General features: G+C 63.2%; 2 protein-coding genes across 5 annotated transcripts in view; both read left to right on the top strand.

Annotated features, from left to right (window-relative positions):
* Positions 1 to 11,640, top strand: part of RGS12 (regulator of G-protein signaling 12) — a 97,784-nt gene extending 86,144 nt beyond the window's left edge. For all 3 annotated transcript variants that reach the window (XM_008567757.1, XM_008567820.1, XM_008567874.1), the window contains 4 exons: positions 1,020 to 1,090; positions 1,464 to 1,617; positions 3,059 to 3,583; positions 11,136 to 11,640. In XM_008567757.1, coding sequence (XP_008565979.1) covers positions 1,020 to 1,090; positions 1,464 to 1,617; positions 3,059 to 3,583; positions 11,136 to 11,362 — 977 coding nt within the window. In that variant the 3' untranslated portion in view covers positions 11,363 to 11,640. The remainder of the gene's footprint in view (positions 1 to 1,019; positions 1,091 to 1,463; positions 1,618 to 3,058; positions 3,584 to 11,135) is intronic.
* A 2,235-nt stretch (positions 11,641 to 13,875) lies between these two features.
* Positions 13,876 to 18,555, top strand: part of HGFAC (HGF activator) — an 8,573-nt gene continuing 3,893 nt past the window's right edge. Inside the window, exons 1-11 of one of the 2 annotated variants that reach the window (XM_008568037.1) lie at positions 13,958 to 14,065; positions 14,660 to 14,846; positions 14,954 to 15,050; positions 15,159 to 15,238; positions 15,897 to 16,019; positions 16,191 to 16,322; positions 16,532 to 16,642; positions 16,761 to 16,935; positions 17,235 to 17,320; positions 17,450 to 17,479; positions 17,958 to 18,213. In XM_008568037.1, coding sequence (XP_008566259.1) covers positions 13,958 to 14,065; positions 14,660 to 14,846; positions 14,954 to 15,050; positions 15,159 to 15,238; positions 15,897 to 16,019; positions 16,191 to 16,322; positions 16,532 to 16,642; positions 16,761 to 16,935; positions 17,235 to 17,320; positions 17,450 to 17,479; positions 17,958 to 18,213 — 1,385 coding nt within the window. Of the gene's footprint in view, positions 14,066 to 14,659; positions 14,847 to 14,953; positions 15,051 to 15,158; positions 15,239 to 15,896; positions 16,020 to 16,190; positions 16,323 to 16,531; positions 16,643 to 16,760; positions 16,936 to 17,234; positions 17,321 to 17,449; positions 17,480 to 17,957; positions 18,214 to 18,555 lie in introns of both variants that reach the window. The other variant, XM_008567967.1, reaches the window with a different exon arrangement.

Genomic DNA, 18,555 nt, shown 5'->3' on the forward strand with positions numbered 1-18,555 from the left:
CCCGTGTGGAAGGGCTATTCAGAGCAGGGGGCATAGGTCCTGTTTTAGCTGCCACTGTGGGCTGGCAGCAGTGTCTCCCTGAAGACTGTCCAGGTGCAGGGACAGTAGGAAGTATGTCCCCTGGAGAGAGCTTTCTGGAAACTCACCTGTGGCTAACCTGGTGGAGAAGATCCTTCTCCTTCATAAGGAGCTACTTCAGGCAGTGCTGGTCCTTGTTCTTTTCGGCACTTCGGCCCAGGAGGGTTTCAGCCCAGATGGTTTCTGAGGGCTGGTTCCGAGGCACATGGCACAAAGCGTGGTGGTCAGGCAGAAGGCACTGCTGTGGCCCTTGGGGTTCCAGTCCCCGCTTCCCATCCCCGCTTCCTCACAGAGGGGAGACCCCTCCTTCCACCCTCCCTCAGCTCTAGGGAAGGCCACGCTGTCACCCCAGGCTGGGAGCCAGGCAGGCTGAGCGTGTGCGGCCCAAGCAGGGCGGCCCGCAGGGTCAGGTCCGCTGAGCTTCCACCCGGTGGCTGTTTGTGCACGAGCCTTTTGGAGGGCCAGGGTGTGCAGCACGATTGCCACCCTCTAGTCGTGGAGAGGTGGTCCTAGCCTGTTAGTGCTGCGGAGGCCCTGACGGGGGGCAAAGGCCGGATTTGAAAACATGTAATAAACGTGAGACTGCTCTGCTTCCTAAAAAACATTCATGCCAACTAGCATATGGCATGAGCCTTTCAACACCACTCTTCCAAAAGTCCCCAGTCAAATTTTCGGAGAAACCGCTGGGCCTAGCTAGCATCGCCGTCACACAGTGGCATGTCCTGCCCCAAAGGGCAGCGGCGGGAGCAGGGGCCTTGGGTCTGCACTGGGCAGGGGCCGCGCCTCCATTACCCGGCATGGGTCAGTGTCGGGTAGCAGCACCTTTTGGCTTCTCTGCAGCTTTGCTCTCAAGACAAGAAACAGATTCTGCTCACCCGCTCAGATGGATTTGTGGTGCACCGTGATGATAAAGCTCATCTCACTGTGTTTGATATCCACAGATAAACAGAAAGGGGCACCGGTGAGGCAGAGCACAGCTGTAAGCTCTAGCTCCAGAAGTCACTCGGCCACGGTAATCCCCTCACGCCTCGCCCGCTCGGCCCCCTGCTCCGCTCGGTGCAGCGCCGCCTGCTCTGCCATGGCACCCTGGCCCTGGGCCCCCACGTACCTTTGGGGGTTTCTCCTCAGGTCCCTCTGGCGTCCGGCCCCCACCTAGCTGTGAACGGCCAGCTCTCGGCTTTCTTCCCTCCTGTGGTGGGGGCGGTTGTGCCTTGAATGCTGCTCTTGTTTGTAATCTTCATCGTTGTGGTTGACGTTTCTGCAGTGCATGTGAATTCTATGTCAGTGCAATCTGTGTTTCATAGAGCCTGTCTGTCTACACCTGATGAATTGTGTACTGTCCTGTGTTGAAACGAAAGTAGACTTTGACTTTCCTTCCAATGCAGGGAGAGGAAAGAACACTAGGCAAGTCTAATTCTATTAAAATAAGAGGAGAAAATGGAAAAAATGCTAGGGATCCCCGGCTTTCAAAGAGAGAAGAATCTATTGCAAAGATTGGGAAAAAAAAATATCAGAGAATTAATTTGGACGAAGCAGAGGGTATGTGTACTTTTTAAAACTTCCACACTTTTTAGTAAATGCACTGTCAGTTTCCAGCACCATCATTAAAATCTACTGTGACCTAATGACATCCGGGTGACCTCAGTTGCTGTCACGCCAAGAACGTGCTCCTCCCTGGTCAGTCTGTGGGCTGCTGGTATCACCTCTGCAACCCCCAGTTTTCAGGCTGAGCAATGGGCCTCCTGGGGAGTCAGGGAGCCCCCGAGACAGCAGCCCTGTCTGCTGAGGTGCCTCAGGTCCTGCAGCTTCAGCCTGTCCTCTCCTGGCCCACCGCCTGTCGTCAGTCAGGGTCCCCAGCTTGGTGGAGTCACAGTTAGTGTTGAAGAGTCCGCAGGCCTGAGGGTCCTCCTCAGGCAGAGCTGGGGCCAGGCGAGGGCCATGGGGCCTTGTTGGTCATGGAAGGCCCGGACGAAGGTCAGCCTGAAAGACATGCCCAGGAGATAGAGGGAGAGGCGAGCCCTTTAGTGAAACTTCGTTTTCTTCCAAAAGCTTCTAACAAAGAGAAGCCTTGACAGCAGAGTCAAACAAACAGCTGTCACTGTGACCTGAACTTTAGTCCAGGCAGTGCTGGCTAGTTGCCGGCCTGGCCCAGCTCCCCGTGGAGTCCACCTCACAGTAAAACCACAGTACACGCCACCTGCAGCCCTTGATGGCCCCGAGCAGATGTGAAACACACCCCTTCTTTGAAGCTTGTGTGTTTCTGAGAATCATTAAAATCTGAGATTTTGGATTCCTTGTAGTTGTTTTAAAACTCAGAGTATAATTTAAATACTACAGAAATCTCAGTTTTAGGCACATCTACTTTAAATGATCTTCTTGAGTTAGATAAAAAACCCAGCACGGGTAAGAAAAGCATTCTGAAGGAGTCCTGGAAGAAGCAGGTGCTGGGCAGGCGGCAGCCCCAGGGGACCCTGTCCTTCCCCGAGAGGTGTGGCGCTTCAGGTGGGAGCGAGGCCTTACGCTGCCTCCTCTCACACAGGCCTGAGAGGTGGCGTCCCCAAGAGGCAGTGCAGCTGGGACTCCCGGCCTGTCGTGCCCCAGACCTGGTCCTAATAGGGGAGCCAGACTCAAGTATAAAAGGGCCCTGGGTGTTAAAAGTAAAAACCGGGCCAAAGCACAGGCCAGCGCCCTCCTGGAATGCCGTCGGTGCCCCGCCGTGCTGGCTCCAGGGCGTCGTTTTTCCCAGTGTGTACCTCACACGCTTTAACTTTCAGGGAGGTAGCCAGCTATTGCAGGCTCCTGAGAACAGTTGTTCTGTGGCTGAAGACAGCATAGAGTAAAGCCGCCCCTCCTTGGCCTGCCACCGTCAGTGCAAGGGAGTAGGACAGCCTGTGATGGGAGCTCTCCGGATAGAATTTTCTGCTGTGGTGTGCATCCGTTTGACTCTAATACATGATCGATGTGGGTTTTCTTCCACTAGAGTTTTTTGAGCTCATTTCCAAAGCTCAGAGCAACAGAGCAGACGACCAGCGTGGGCTGCTGAGGAAGGAAGACCTGGTGCTGCCGGAGTTTCTTCGCTTGCCTCCTGGTCCCACAGAACACGCCCTCGCCACCCCGGCTGCAGCCGTGGGAGGTAGGGGGAGAATCGCCACGAGTGAGATGTGGGAGCCAGCCCAGGACTGCAGTGACAGCTCGGCCACCAGCCCTGGCTCGGCCACCAGCCCTGGCTCAGCCCACAGCCCTCCCGGGATGGCCCCGCCCGGGCAGGAACCTCCCAGTGGGCCCTTCCACGCCCCCTCGCCCCCTGCCCCCTCCACGCAGGAGGGTGCCGCGCAGGTCTGGAGGAGGCAGCCGTGGGCAGCAGAGGCTGAGGGCGTCCAGACTGTGGAGGAGGAGCATGTGGCCGACCTGACCCTGGTGGGGGAGGGGGACATCAGCAGCCCCAACAGCACACTGCTGCCGCCACACTCCAGCCCCCAGGACACACCAGGACCTCTGAGACCAGGTACCTCCCAATTCTGACCCTCACACCTTTGGCTCCATCCAGCTCTGCTGCCCCTCAGCGGTCCACGTGGTTTTTAATAGATAAGAGCAGCTTCATCTGAGCTGCCTCAGGCCACCACTCGTTCAACGAGGCACTTCCATGGGATTCTCCTCCCCAGTACTGTGTTGTGGTTTCCTCTGCCTTTTCTGAAAGGAGGGGCTCGGGTGGCAGCCAAGGTCAGCTTTGCCAGGATGGGTCACTGAGGGCCCAGAGCAGGTGCACTGGCGCCGTGTGCTCTCACAGGGCTGATGAGGGAGCAGCTCTGCCCCCCACATTCCTAATGCCACCGAGCAAGGCCTGGCAGGTTCTGAAAACCTGGATAGCTAGCACCTTCTGTGTTTTAGTCTCAAGACTAAAAAAAAATAGTTTTTGGAGCAAGAAAGGCTCTGTGACCTGTAGCAGAAGGCCAGGGTTCTGCTGCAGGAGGGTGTTAGGACCATGTCGTGAAAGCCACTTCAGTGCTGTCCCTGACTGCGCATGTGTCTCAGGTGGCTCTCAGGTGCAGCGTGACATTTCCTGTGTGTGAATGTGGATAGTGGGGCCTGGCGGCAGTAACCTTCCCTTGAGACACAGGTGTTAGACACTGAAGCGAGTCTCCCCAGCAGCAGCCATGGGGAAGGTGTTTCCAGGACCCTGTTGGTGTGTGTCACACAGAGCTCACCCAGCGGCATGTGGGCCCCAGTTGTGATCTGCCACTGGGGGGACGAGAACGCCCCTCTTTGCTCAGAGTCCCGCTGCAAGATCAGGTCTTGTTGGGCCTGTAGCTTGGACCTGGTTGCGGGGCACGGATGGCATTGCTCCACTACATTCTATATTCCTGTACATTGCTGGGCACTGTGGAGGGCACACGTGGGCTGGGCTGGGCTCCCTGTGCCCTTCCCAGTGAGGTGCCGCAGCATCTGCACGCATGCGCGGGCCGTGCGGGCTCCCACCGCGGCCTCAACCTCCCTTTCTGCTCTTTTCTGTAGATACCTGTGTGTACTTTCCACCTGTGTTTTAAGTCTGTTCTTCCAAGGGTAATAAACTCTAAATCTCATCACTGACTGGTTTAAAACTCTTTTCTTTTTCATTTAAAAATTTGTTTCCGCTTTAGAAAACTATACTCATGGGTGTATTTTAATCTAGAGAAAATAATACACATCTTTAGGAAATTAAATGGGTTTATGTTAATATACTGGCTTTTAAAAAATATATCATTCACTCAACAAAATCCTAGAGCACCTTGTATACACCCGCCAAACACAGTTACATACCAGGGCAGTCACAGATGTTCCACTGGGAGAGGGCTCACCGGCTCGCCTGGGGACAGAGATGGGGGTGCACCTCCGTCTGAGGCAGCCCAGTGGGCGCTCTCCTTCCTCGGGGTGCTCAGGACAGAAGACCTGGCTGAAGCCGAGGTCAGCTGGCCGGGCTCGCTGGTGAGCCTGCACCCCGGCCCCGCCAGCTCTCGGCTGCTGGTGCTGGCTCTGCCTATCACATGTGTGGCCTGTCAGGTCGGGGGGCACATCGGCTGCCCTGGGAGGACTAGTGTGGTTTACACATGTGAGACTCAGTTTCCCCACCAAAAAGGGCCTGGCCAAGTGGCCTCTGCTGTGGCATCAGCCTTGTAGGAAGCAAGTCCTCCCTGCACCCTGGCAGGCTGCTCCTTACTGCCACTGGCCAGGACCAGTTCCAGGGCCCCACCAGCTCCCCAAACCCCAGGGAGAGGGGAACCCTGAACCCTTGGTGCTCAGGCTCTGTCCTGGCAGGGGGAAGGTAGTAGGGGCTTTGGCCAAAGGTGTGTGTCCCTGGCGTCTCTGGACAGCTGCAGGTGCCATTGACCTGCCCCGTCCTCCTGGAGGTGATAGCCCCAATCTGCTGGGAGGGCCTCAGAATGGAAATTCCTCTGTGCAGCCCACTTTCTGAAAACCCATAGTTAGGCTCCAGCAGGGATTCTCTAGATTGGAGATTCCATGTTGCATAAGCCTGTCTCGGTTGCCTGTGCATGGTGGTCCCTTGGCCGACGGGTGTCTTCCACACCCCCTGGCCACAGTGTGCCTGCACTGAACACCAGCACGCACTTCTCTGGTCTGGAAGTTCAGATTTTATCCAGTTACTCTCACAGATCCCGACTGTTGCCATGACGTATTTCTTAGTGACACGGTGGCCACCGTGGACCCCCTGACCAGGGTGAGAAATAGAATGTGTGAGTACAGCCAGGCTTGTCCCCCAGCCACAGCCAGCATGGGGGTGGCCAGCAGCATGCCCCAAAGTGGGGGGCCCTGAGAGCTGCGCTCGACCGCCTGCCTCCCACTTCAGCTCCCACGGCCGGGCAGCCCACCTGTGAGTCAGCCACCGGGGCTGGGGAGTCTGGTCCTTCAGAGCCTGAGTGACCACCTGCTGCCAAGCAGCCAGGCATGTCCTTCCGGGCCTCGGTGTTTCTGACACGTTAAGCAGAGATGTCAAATGAGTGCAGCATTGGAGCCTCTTGTGAGAGTCCAGGCGCCGAGGTGGTGTGCATGTGGCCTGTGTCTGTGCAGACGTACATGTGTGGGAAAGGCCAGGTGGCCATCCTCGGTGGCGAAACCCTGCCTGGAGCGTCATTGTAAGCCCTGGACTGAAGCAGGAGTGCCTTGTTTTTCGTCCTTGTTTGTACCAAGGAGAGGTTGTCCAAGGACCTGTGGACCCAGAACCGAGCTTTCCAATGCAAAGTGCTCCTTGAATGGCCTGGATCTCAAGACGCACCCTCTGGCTGTTTTGATAGCACTTCCTGTCTCATCCTGACCCTCACCTCTGTGGTTTCCAACAGAGGCCAGGGCAGAGATTGCCTGGCTCTCCTGGGCCTGCAAAAAGTGGATTTCCACACATGGGGAGGGAGTGGTAACTGTGCCCTAAAGGACACCTTTCTCCTAGTGAAGAAAATGGATTTGTGGAACTGAATTTGTGGCGAGCGCGCGGTCCACAGCCAGTGCTGAGACAGGGTCGGCCACCTGCAGCCTGGCTCTCTAGCCGCCCTCCTCCCCTAACGACGGAAAGGCAGCTGCCCTGGCCCTCCTCTCCAGCCCAGCGCCTGGCCTGCCCTCACCATCTCCATGCATGGCTCATGGCTGCCCAGCTGCACTGCCACCGGAGCCGGCGTGCCGGCCAAGGAGAGGCTGAGCTCCCTGCCTTCCTCAGCCGACAGCTGTAGCCCCACAGGAGGCCCCCAAGAGGACGCAGGCTCTGGAGCTGCCAGCCTGGGCAAGGAACGCACCTCTCGGGGAAGGGTCCTCACACAGCCGTCTAAGGGCTGGGGTCCATGGGGACAGCTCACTGGATGGGGGGCAGGGGTCGCCCAAGCCAGAAGCCTCATGCCCCAGTGTCACAGCTGCCAGGGTCCCCAAAAGGCACGTCCAGTCAGAGCCCACAGCTGGGCCTCCCACCAGCTCCCCATGCACACCCACTGGGTGGCCTTGGAACGTGGTTTCAGGGGCCATGCCCCTCCTCCTGGGGGTGAAGAGAGCCAGACCACTGCCCTCGTGTGGCAGGAGTCCCAGGAGCCTGTCTGCACTGGGCTGGCCTGGATCCTGGCACTTCCATGGCATAGCACCTGCTGAGGCCCAGGTGAGGACACAGCCCTGCCTGGCCCCAGCTCTGCCAGAACAACACCCACTGATGAGGCCTCCTCGGCAGGTCTTGTGCAGCCCCGAGTGCCCCTCAAGTCTATGAGGAGAGACAGTGGGCACCTACAGGTGGCACCTTCTGGGGGCAGAAAGCCCAGCCCTTCTCAGGCACAAATGCAGCTCAGACTCCCTCCTCTGATGATGTGGGGGGCGGGGGATCCTGGCTTTCTCGGGGACATAGCCCCTGGGGCCTCTCGAGCCCCTTCTCCCCAGAGTGGGTCCTAGAGCCAAGTGGACCTCCACCGTGAGCACCATGTCCTGCTGATGCCAGGGGCCCTGCACCTGCCCAAGCCCTGCTTCCAGGCCCCAGCCCAGGTTGTGACAACTCTATCTTCCAGCTGCTCCCACCACACGCCCGACCTCAGCTGCCCACCCTCAGCTGCCCACCTCGCCTGCAGCCCATCTCAGAGTGGAAGCCCAGGCCTGCTGGTGGCCCCCCCGCATCCCCTCTCCCTGGCCTCCGCAGCCCCAAGCCTCTTGAGTCCCTGGCTCCCCGTGCACCACACTGGGTGCCTGCGGGGTGTGCATGTTTTTGAGCTGCCACAGTCCCGACACCTGGTAAATATTTGCTGAATGAGGAACCTTAATCTGGCGCCACCCCATCACAGACAACCATGGTCCCGGGCTGGGGACCTGCGTGGAGGGGGCGACCTTGGGAGTCAGAGCCGGAACCAGAGCTTTGTCGGGGGCTCCCCGTCAGCAGGTGCTCGCGGGCCTCGGGGATACCTGCAGAGAAGGCTGCAGTAGGGAGGCCTGGGGCGGCCGGAGGCCAGTGGCAGACGGCAGGGTCCCTGGCTGGCCCGTGTCCCCTCCGCTGCCCTGCACTCTGCGTTTTCTCAATCTCCTCATGCCCTTGAGCTTGAGAGGTACTGGGGAGGCTTTGCAGGGGAGGTGGCAGGACCAGGCCTCGGGAAAGGCTCAGAGGTGGAAGCCAAGCTTTGGAGGACAGAGAGGGTCCTCCTCGGGGCAGGAAGGGCCGAGGGGCAGGCAGGTGGGGCTGGACACGGAGGGGAGCTGGGGAGATGACGGAGGGGGTCAGCCCTGTTCCCCGCGGCCCTGCCCAGCCAGTGTGGCCCTGGGCTCAGTCCTCCTGCCATCCCCACGACGAGGGCCCTGACTCGACAGTGGCTTTCCCAGGACGTGGAGCCTTGAGGTCCAGGGCAGGGGGTGGGGGGCTTGAGCTCTGCTGGCCCAGGCCCAGCCCAGAGCAGACGGCAGAGGCTGGTGCTGGGAACGGTAGCGGGTGAGTGAAGGGGTCCTACGGGGCGAGGGCAGTGGCGAGGGCTGGCCGCAGGCAGAGGGAGGGTTGCAGGCTCCTGCCAAGGGGCTCGCATGGTTTGGATCCTGGTAGAGGCTCCAGCAAGGAGGGCCTGACAGCGTAGGACTGGTCACCGTGGGGCAGGAGCCGAGATCCTGGTGCATGCAGCCTGTGTCTGGGGCTCTGGGGCCTGAGTGAGCTGGCACCAGGAGCAAGACCAGGCGGCGGGGCCCTACGGAGACAGCGGGAGCTCCACGGGGCACAGGCCCTGCCTGGGGAGCGCTGAGGGAGCCTCAAAGGCCAGGCAGGCCCTGGCACGCAGGCCATGCCACTGAGTCACGGTGCTCAGGAGAGCGAGTCTGGGCTGGGCGGGCAGGAAGGATGACGTGCACATCCTTGGCCCTTCCCCAGAAGCAGGTGACCCACCCCATCCTGAGACACTGGGCTGCCCGGGGAACAGAGGGGCTGGCCAGGGACAGCGGGGCTCCCAGAACCAAATGAAAGCTCCAGGTCAATGCCCACGAAGGTGACCCATGATCGGGGGCAAACTCCTGCCTCTCCCCACACCTCATCACCTCCTGGCCCTGCAGCCTGGCATTTGGAGCCATGGGGACCTGGTGACAAGAAGGGGACTGGTGGAGCTGCCCCCTGGCCACCCTGTGGGGGCAGGGCCGGACTCCAGGCGGCCCTAGCAGAATGTTTGCTGCATGACTAGAAGACTAACTGGGAGAAGCTTCTAGTGTCGGCCGTTCTATGTGGACCCAGTGACAGCTTGGGTGGCATCTCTGCCAGATGTGCCCAGATAGCATGCTGTGGCCCGGCAGCACCCCTCTGGGCCTTGCCATGTGCTGGCGGGTGCCCTGGCGCCGACACGTCACGGGGCTGGGCTGAGCGCCTCCTCCTGCCACCTCGGCCTGCCCGCCAGCGTGGGCCGGGTGCCCGGCGGGTCGCCCCACGTCTCCCACAGGCTGGGACTTGCTCCTTGATGCCTTGTGGAAGCAGCTTCTGAAGCTTGAGGCTGAGGTGGGGTGGGGGACTTCAGGGCCATGGCATGTGTGACAAATCTCCCCCTAGTCCCCACTCCTCTGGTCAGTGCTGTCACCTCCATGTGACAGATGGGAGACAGAGCCATGGGGGAGAAGGCTTGCCTGGGCCCCGGGTGGTCAGGGGGCTCCGCGGCAGCTGAGGCGGACCCCGGATAGAATCATGAGCACCTGCCGGAGGCCCTGTGCTGGCATGGAGACTCCACCCTGGCAAAGGATCTAGAAGCTTCCAGGGCACTTTTGGGCATCTGGGAACTCCAGGAGTTGAGTGGGGATTGGAGTCAGAGGTGGGGCCAATGTCACCGAGCAGCCCAGAGGAAGGGCCTCAGCAAGGGGGGTGGGGACCGTGGGTGGAGTGGAGAGCGCATGGCTGGAGGTGCTGTTGACACCACGAGCCTGGGGGCACCCTGAGTGTGTGAGGGTGAGGACATGGCCCCAGGCAGGCGACGGCCAAGAGGCCAGGATAGGGGGAGCAGCGGCGTCTGAGTGCGGGACTGAGGTCTGTGGGTGGAGGCGGCTCGTCCTCACGGGGAGGCCTTGTCCTGAGGGTCCAGCCCAGCCTGGAGCCACCCCACCCCAGTGTGTGTCCCGAGCCCAACTCAACCTGGGCCCCTGGGCCTGAGGGGAGTGGTGCCATGGCCCCTCCAGGAGGGACTGGGGCTGTTCCTGAGCTCAGTGGGGGGAAGGAGGGGTGTGGGGTGCTGGGGAGGGGGGTGGTTCTTGTGGACACGGCCCCCCCCCCCTCTGCTTTCCAGAGGCTGGCTGGGTCCCAGTGCATTGTCCTGGAGCCCTCTAGGGGCCTGGGACCCCAGCCCTTGCCTCTCCCTCCATTTCCTCTGCCACCACAGCCCCCACCTGGGACAGAGGGACCTGGATGGGACACCACGTCCTTGTTTCCGCATCATAAACCCTGTGCTGGACACACCCAACCCCTCCCCACTCACAGCTCCATCAGGGCTATTGGGAGCCCAGTCCAGTGGGGGAGGGGTGTCCACATGTCACCTGGGAAGAGGAGGAGGTGGCAGGAGCAAGGCTGGGAAGGGCGTCGTGGGCAGAGGGGACAGCATGTGTAAAGGCTGGGAGTGAGAACAGGACAAGCGCCCCTGGTGGGTGCTGGGCGGGGAGCCCCGGTGCTGAGGGGGTGGTACATGATGGTGGCCTGGCGCATACTTGGAGGAGGGCCGTGTGTGTGCGTGACAGTGATGCACCACGGCCCCGGTGACCCTGACATGAGTGGCCCGAGGGCAGGGGCTGTCAGGGCTCACCACCCAGCACCCCGGGCCCCCACTTGGCCCCTGGACCAGCTTCTCATGACTCAGGGCATGGCCCCCCCCATGCTGCCCACGCTGTCACTGAAGAGCCCCAGATGCAGGTGGCTTGCTTAGCCAGAGGTGGCCGTCTGAGGACCAGGCTCCAAGGCTGGAGGTTGGCTGCCTCCAGAGTGGGTTTGGGATATTTCAGAAAGCCCTCCCCAGCCAAGGGCCGTGTGAGGGCCAGCGGGGGGGGGGGTCCCAGAAGCGAAGCCCAGCACTGGGCAGACGGTGACAGCCTCTCTCTTCTCCCTGTGGCAGGAGGTGGGGCCCGCGGCAGCCGAGGCCTCCTGGCCAGCAGCATCATCGACGTGGATCTCGTCGCTGGCTTGGAGCTGGGGCCTCGTGGCAGCGTCCTGGGGGCACGGTTGGGCCCCAGCAGGTTGAGGGCTGGTGGGCCCCCCCTGTCAGGCCTCCCCAGCCTGAGCCCTGTTCCAGGCAAGCCTGCCAAGCCCAAGGCCAGCACACACCATGCCACCTTCGTCTGAAGCCACCCTCCTGACCCCGTGTCCAAGCTGCTATCTCTTGCAGACACGTGTCAAGGCCCGTGATCTCCTGGGGCAGCCCACGTTGCTCTCAAGGGAAGTGTCCTTCAGGGCCCTGGAGGGCCCACCTCAGCTGCCACACCCCCAGGAGAGGGTGGGGGGACAGACAAATTGGAGGGACTGGCCTGAGGCCCTGCGGTTGGCCCCGGGCTCCCGGCCCAGCCCTGGGCTGCCACTCGGCACTCGGCCTTTGCTCAATAAAGTGTTTTTTTTTTTTTTTTCCTTTTTGTCTCTTTTTTACTGACCGGTAACGGGATCGCAACCCTCGGTGTCGCGCCCATACCGGGTACCGGCAATGGGATCGCAACCCTCGGTGTTGCGCCTGCACCGCGCTCAGCCAGTGAGCGGGAACCGGTCTCCACATGGGATCCGAACCCTCGGTGGGAGCGCCGCCGCGCTCTCAAGTGGCGCACTTCTCCAGTGCGCCACTGAGCCGGCCCTCAATAAAGTGTTTTTGAGGACCCACCAAGTGTCAGCCTCGTGCTGGGTGCCAGGGACAGGTCCCATCTTCGGGGAGTCCCTGTTCCTGTGGGACACCATGAACACACACGGGAGATCCCTCCAGGTGCTAGAGAGAGGGCCCAGGAGAAGGCGGCACTTGGTGGAGAGGTCAAGGCGACGGTGAGGAAGGGGAGCTGGGTTCCCGGGCGCCTGGGGGTCAGAACCCTCCTCCCACCCTCAGATGGGCAGAGGACAGGGAGGCGACCGAGTGGGGCTCCAGCCAACCCCGAGGGCAGCAGGGAGTGGGCCCTGCCAAGTCAGCTTCCGCTTGTCCACCTCACATCGTTCCCTACAGGTGGACACAGGGTCTTCTGGCCACCGTGCCCTGGCCCTGCCCTTGGCCTCATTTAGAGGGGTGCTCTGGGAGGGCTGCTCTGGGGAGGGACCATCCGAACTGAAACCTGAGTGCAGAGGGGGCTGGGCAAGAGTGTCGGGCATGTGTAAAAGCCCTGCACGTGAGCGAGTCTGCTGACACAGTGACAAGTCCCAGGGTGGCCACGGCCAGGGCGGGAAGGAAGTGGCAGCACAGCCAGGCCAGGGCGGGGGGTCCACAGTCACGTTGGCCTGAATCAGACAGAGACAGCGCCATCGGCCAGGTTTCCTCAGTGGAACCCCCAAGGCTGCGCTGAGGAGCCCACCCTGCACCCATGCCTAGAGGTGGGGCCGTCACGACAGGTGCGTCCAGGAGCAGCATCCTGGAGATCTGAGAGCACACGGCATGGCCTCGGGGGCGGCTCTGGACGAGACCAGAGGGGGGACCCCAGAGAGAGCCACCCTGGCAGGGGCCCAGGGAGGTATCAGAATTGAAGACGGGCCCAGCACCCGCCGTCCCCCCCCAGCACCCGCTGTCCCCCTGCACCTGCTATAGTCCCAGCACGTGCTGTGCCAAGGTCGGTGCTCACTCAGTGCCCACTCTGTCTTCTCTACACAGATGGGAAATGGGGGCCCAGTGAGAGTGGGCTTGGGGTACACAGTGAGGCGGCTTTGGCACCAGCTGACCCCCAGGCCACAGTGGAGGGTCGGCCCCCCTGCCACCCCTGTGCGGGCAGCCGAGTGAGCGGGGACAGGGGGCAGACTGGCAGCTGCTCAGAAATCACAGGAGGCTCCTGAGGCAGCTCTGCCCGCAGCCCCAAGCCGTGCATTCCAGAGGGTGCAGGGGACTCCTACAGCTCTGTCCACGGGAGGTGCCCCTATCCCAGGCCCCCAGATGCCTGGCCCAGGCCTGTGCTGGGGCCCAGAGAGAGATACCCAGAGACAGTGTGTGACCCAGGACTCAGGCTGCCCTGGGGAGGGCAGACCCGGACCAGGAGGGTGACAGCTCAGGTCATCCTGGCTGCGATAGGGGAGCCTAAGGGTTGGGAAGGCTCCCTGGAAGAGGTGTCCGAGCCCATCCAGGAGAGCAGAGGGAGGGAATATGGGATGCCAAAAGCACCCCAGAGTTAGGACAGACCATGGAAGGTCCCCATCCGGGCTCGCTGTCTGCAGCTCCTCTCTGGCTGTGGAGCCACTGAGAAGAGGCAGCACGACCCCCACAGGAGCCCTCGTGCAGCCACCTGTGGAGGGGGCAATGCTATCTCCACCTCAGTTCCACGAGCCACTGTCTGCCAAGCAGAGACCCACTTAAGGGTTTAGTTCCTGCAGTGGCTCTTGTGAAGGCAGCTCACCGACAGGTAGTGGCCAGGCGGGGACCAGAGGCTGGGCCTGGGAGTCCAGCCCTGACCTGTCCCTGTTACCCTGGAAGACTTCCTGGAAGAGGCTTCTAAGCTGAGACCCAAGGACGTCATCCGATCTAGGACCAGCGCAGGCTGAGGCCAGAGTGGGACAGCTGGGCTCCCTGGGCAGGGACAGCATGAGCTGGGACAGCAGGTGTGGTAGCGGAAGGACGCGGGGACTTCCTCCAGGGGGCCAGGCCCGCCCAGTGTGGGCCCGGCATGCAGGCAGCCAGGGTTAATCATTTCCACGTGGCCTTGACCCCCACCTGCCCTGGCCACCCTGCTCCCGCCTCCTGCTGCCCCTCGCGCCAGCTCAGGAGGAGCCATGGGGCACTGGGCCTGGGTCCCCAGCCCCTGCCCCCTACCCAGGCTGTCTCTGCTCCTGCTGCTGCTGCTGCTGGTGCCTTGCAAGGCCCATCCCCAGGCTGGTAGGGTGAGCACTGACCCCCGTGCAGTGTGAACGAGGGCTCTGTGCCCACGCTGGGTCCCTGGGATGAGGCCAGAGGGAGCGTCCCCCAGGGCAGGGGTGTGGAGTGGTCCAGGGCCCAGTGTGGGTGGCTCTGGTGGTGAAAGTTGGCTCTCGGGGTGAGGTGGGGGTGCTGGTCTGGTCTGGGGGTGATCTGGCCTGCTGGGCCCCACCTGGGAGGTGTAGGTCCCTGTGTAGCCTTGTCTGGGGTCCCTGGGTGTGGGGACTGCCTCCTCTCCCTGGGCCTCTGTTGAAGTGGGGGGAGGGGGGGCCTCTGAGGGCCTCCCAGCTGCTCCCAGCCCCCCATGACTTGACCCCCATGCTTTGACCCTATAGGGACCGGGGTGCCTTGGTTTGGGCTATGACCCTGAGCCAACCCTGTTTAACCATGTGGGCTCAGGCTGGGGGACAGGGACAAGGTCCAGTGAGGACTTGGGGTGTCCAGTGTCCTCCTGGACACTGCTCCCAGACCTGAGGCCCCCAACGTGGAAACTGAGGCTCAGGGCTCCACCTCCTCACCTGGGGGGCCTGACCCCTCACGGCCCTCTTGGCTCCTCGCAGAACCTCACGGAGCCCTCAGACCCTAATGCCACGGCGACCCCCGGGGTCCCCAGGATCCCTGTGACCTCTGTGACCCCTGACACCCCAGCACCAAGTGTTCCAGAGGCAGAGGCGGTGGGACCCCGAGGTGGGGGGCTCCTGTCCCCACGCAGGGCAGCTCCCTCAAGCAGCGGCCCCGGGGACCAAGGTGGGTCAGGTGGGCTCTGGGAAGAGGGAGCAGCCGTGTGGGTGTCGCTGGGGAGGGGCTGGGGGGGGGGGCGCCCCGCGGAGCCCCTGACCGCCGCCCCCCGGCAGTGCTCACCGAGGACGGGCAGGCCTGCAGGTTCCCCTTCCGCCACGGTGGCCGCATGCTGCACGCCTGCACTTCGGAGGGAAGCGCCCACAAGAAGTGGTGGGTCCCGGCGGGGGTGGGGCGGGCCCAGCAGACCTGGCGGGCGAGTGGGGGGAGCGCCAGGGGCTGGGCTGGGACCCCCGCGTCACCACAGGCATCGCCCCCCAGGTGTGCCACGACTCACAACTATGACCGGGACAGGGCCTGGGGCTACTGCATGGAGGCTGCCTCACCTCCCCAGGGCCCAGGTGGGTGCCAGGGTTGTGGGTGTGGGGGCAGCCTGCACCCCAGGCTGGGGTCAAGGTGCTGAGTGGAGGTGGGGCCCAAGGAGACGGCGCTGACTGTGCAGGGTCCCGCTCGGAGTGGAGCAGGGTTGAGCCCCCTGCAACCATGGGGGTGGGTGGGGACAGGGGAGCCATCAGCCCGGGGACAGCAGTGGAGGGACCGTCTCCTGGGCAGGACCCTACCCTCTTGGGGGCTGCACGGCTGCTGTGGCCATTGCTGGGGCGAAGGCGGCCCCTGGTGGTTAGGCTGGGCCCTGCGGCCACACAGGAGAGCCCTGGACAGCGGACAAGGCGGGCGAGGGGGCCGAGGGAGTGAGGGCTGTGGGGGTGGTCTGTGTTGGCAGCCCTGAGCACTCGGGTTCCAGGGCACACAAGAGACGACTGTGCGGCCTGACAGTGGGTAGGGGTCAGGCTCCTAGGGCGCCGAGTGCACAGCCCAGGGGCCACTTGCCCAGGAGGAAGGCAAGGCCTGAGTCCCTCCCAGGGACCTGCGCCTGGAAGAACCCAGAGGGGGTGGTTTGTAGGCGGAGGGCCCAAGGAAGGCCTTTAGCAAGTGGGAGGGGTCATGGAGGGACCCCAAAGACTCCCACCCAGCCCTTCATGGCCCCTCGTGTGTCCGCAGCTGCCCTCGATCCCTGTGCCTCTGGCCCCTGCCTCAATGGGGGCTCCTGCTCCAACACCCAGGGCCCCGCATCCTACCACTGCACCTGCCCCGTGGCCTTCACAGGCAAAGACTGTAGCACAGGTGAGTGGGGGCCTTGGGGTCCTCAGGGGTCCACAGGCACAGGCAGGTCCTGGGAAGATGGGAGAGCAGTTGGTTGGCCCAAAGCTGGGTGGGAAAGTGCTTCCTGAGTGCAGGAGGGGACCTGTGTTGGGGCAGCGGGTGACTGAGGGGCGCTCACTGTACGGACCCCAGAGAAGTGCTTTGACGAGACCCGCTACGAGTACCTGGAGGCGGGTGACCGCTGGGCCCATGTGCGCCAGGGCCACGTGGAGCAGTGTGACTGTGTGAGGGGCCAGGCCCAGTGCAAAGACACCCGCCACACAGGTACGCCAGGACCATGGTGGGGGAGGTTGGGGGGGGACAGCCATGTCACTGAGACCCCCAAACAGTGTCTCCATCTTCACCTGCGTGGAAAGGCCTTGCCTGAGGCCACCCAGCAATGAGGGCGCTTGGGAGGGATCGGCCCTGCCCCCACCTTCATGGGGCTCCTCCAGGCCTTGGCCTTGCTGTAGAGCCTCCCTGCCCTCCACCAGCCTGCCTGAGCAGCCCGTGCTTGAACGGGGGCACCTGCCACCTAATCGTGGCCACCGGGACCACTGTGTGTGCCTGCCCGCCGGGCTACGTGGGGCGGCTCTGCAACATTGGTGAGTCACTTGGCCTTCTGAGCCATAATGGTCAGCCGCCTGGCCAGGTGCCCTGGGGGACAGGGTCAGGGTGGACTCTGCTGTGGCCCGGCCTCACTGCCTGTTGGTGTGCCCACAGTGCCTGCTGAGCGCTGCTTCTGGGGGAATGGCACTGGGTACCGTGGCGTGGCCAGCACCTCGGCCTCGGGCCTCAGCTGCCTGGCCTGGAACTCCGACCTGCTCTACCAGGAGCTGCATGTGGACTCGGTGGGCGCCGCGGCCCTGCTTGGCCTAGGTCCCCACGCCTACTGCCGGTCAGCACCTGCGGCCACTCCAGGTTGCCTCATCCGGGACAGGCAGGGTCTGTCCTGGGGAGAGGCCCTCCCTGGCTCCCCAGGACCCCATTGAGACGGGCCCTGAGAGCCTCTGTCTGGGAGGCCGCCCGGAGGGAGGCCTGGCCATGGCTAGCCAGGGCCTGGGTCTGCAGAACAAGCAACGCTGCCCTGGGTATCAGGAACCTCCTGCTGGGTGTCCCGAAGGCCCGTTTCTGCCACCATCCTGTGACCTCTCTAAGGGGCAGTGTGACTCCCCCTCCGACTCTTGTTCACTCCAGGAACCCAGACAAGGACGAGAGGCCCTGGTGCTACGTGGTGAAGGACAGTGCGCTCTCCTGGGAGTACTGCCGCCTGGCCGCCTGCGGTGCGCAGCGCGGGGCACGGTGGTGGCAGTGGGGTGGGGCCGTACTGCCTCACGCCCCACAGGGGTCACAGCAGTTTCCCCGTTGTCCTCCCATCCCACCCCATGGCTGGCCACTGCTCCATCTGAGAGATGGGGAAACCGAGGCTCTCGGGGGCCAGGGCAGGCTGGCACCAGGGATCAGAGCAGGCCAAATGGCTGCTGCAGTGAGCAGGTTGCCAGCAGGCTCAGGGGGCTCCTGCCCAGGCTGCACCTGCCCGCTTCCCTGGGCACACCTGGACGGTCCCCAGACGGGAGGGTAGGTGGGTTGTGGACAATGTGTGCAGGATGCCAGCCGATGCCCTGGAGTCAGGCCCACGGCTCTCCCATGGGGCCTCTGACCGTCCCGGGTTGGCTGCCGGGAGCCACGGTGGCTCTCACAAAGCCTTGTGGTTGGGACTGTTCTCTCTGTTGGGCCGGAGTCCGTGACCCCCTCTACCTGGGGTGGTGGAGGCGGGCGGACCGCTGGGGCCCTGGGGAGGGTGGCCAGCGGGGGTCCAGCCAGGGCCCTCTGCCGTCTCCACTACGGTGGGACAGGGTGTGCACAAGGGGACGGGCTCTGTGAACCCTGCGGGGTGTGACCGGTGACCTTTGCTCCCAGAGTCCCTCACCAGAGTCCAGCCCCTGGCCCCCGAAGTCCTGGCGACCCTGCCCGAGCCGACCCCGGCCGGACGCCAGACCTGCGGCAAGAGGCACAAGAAGAGGACCTTCCTGCGGCCGCGCATCGTCGGGGGCTCGTCCTCGCTGCCCGGCTCCCACCCCTGGCTGGCCGCCATCTACATCGGGCACAGCTTCTGCGCTGGCAGCCTGGTGCACACCTGCTGGGTGCTGTCCGCGGCCCACTGCTTCTCCCACAGGTGAGCGCCCCTCCTGCTGCACCCCCACCTGAGCGTCGCCGCGACCCCCACTTCCCACCTGCCCGTGCAACCCCGTCCTCGGTCCCCGTCACCATTCCAGGGCTCCCCAGTCACCCCCTTTGACCCGGGTGGGACTCAGCACTCAGCCCCATGCTGGGCACGGAGGCTCCACGGACCCGGCCGTGTTCGGGGAACAGGGGCCCAGGGTCCGGGGCAGGTCCTGCAGAGGACTCGAGCGCGCGTGCGCAGAGGGAGCGGTGGGCGTGGCTCTGCCCTCCGCGCAGGCCCCGCCCCTCCCAGAGCCTCAGCTCCAGATGGCAAGGGGGGGAGGGGAGAGGGGAG

Source organism: Galeopterus variegatus, unplaced genomic scaffold, assembly GCF_000696425.1.
Source record: "Galeopterus variegatus unplaced genomic scaffold, G_variegatus-3.0.2 Scaffold3, whole genome shotgun sequence".
Lineage (NCBI taxonomy): Eukaryota > Metazoa > Chordata > Mammalia > Dermoptera > Cynocephalidae > Galeopterus > Galeopterus variegatus.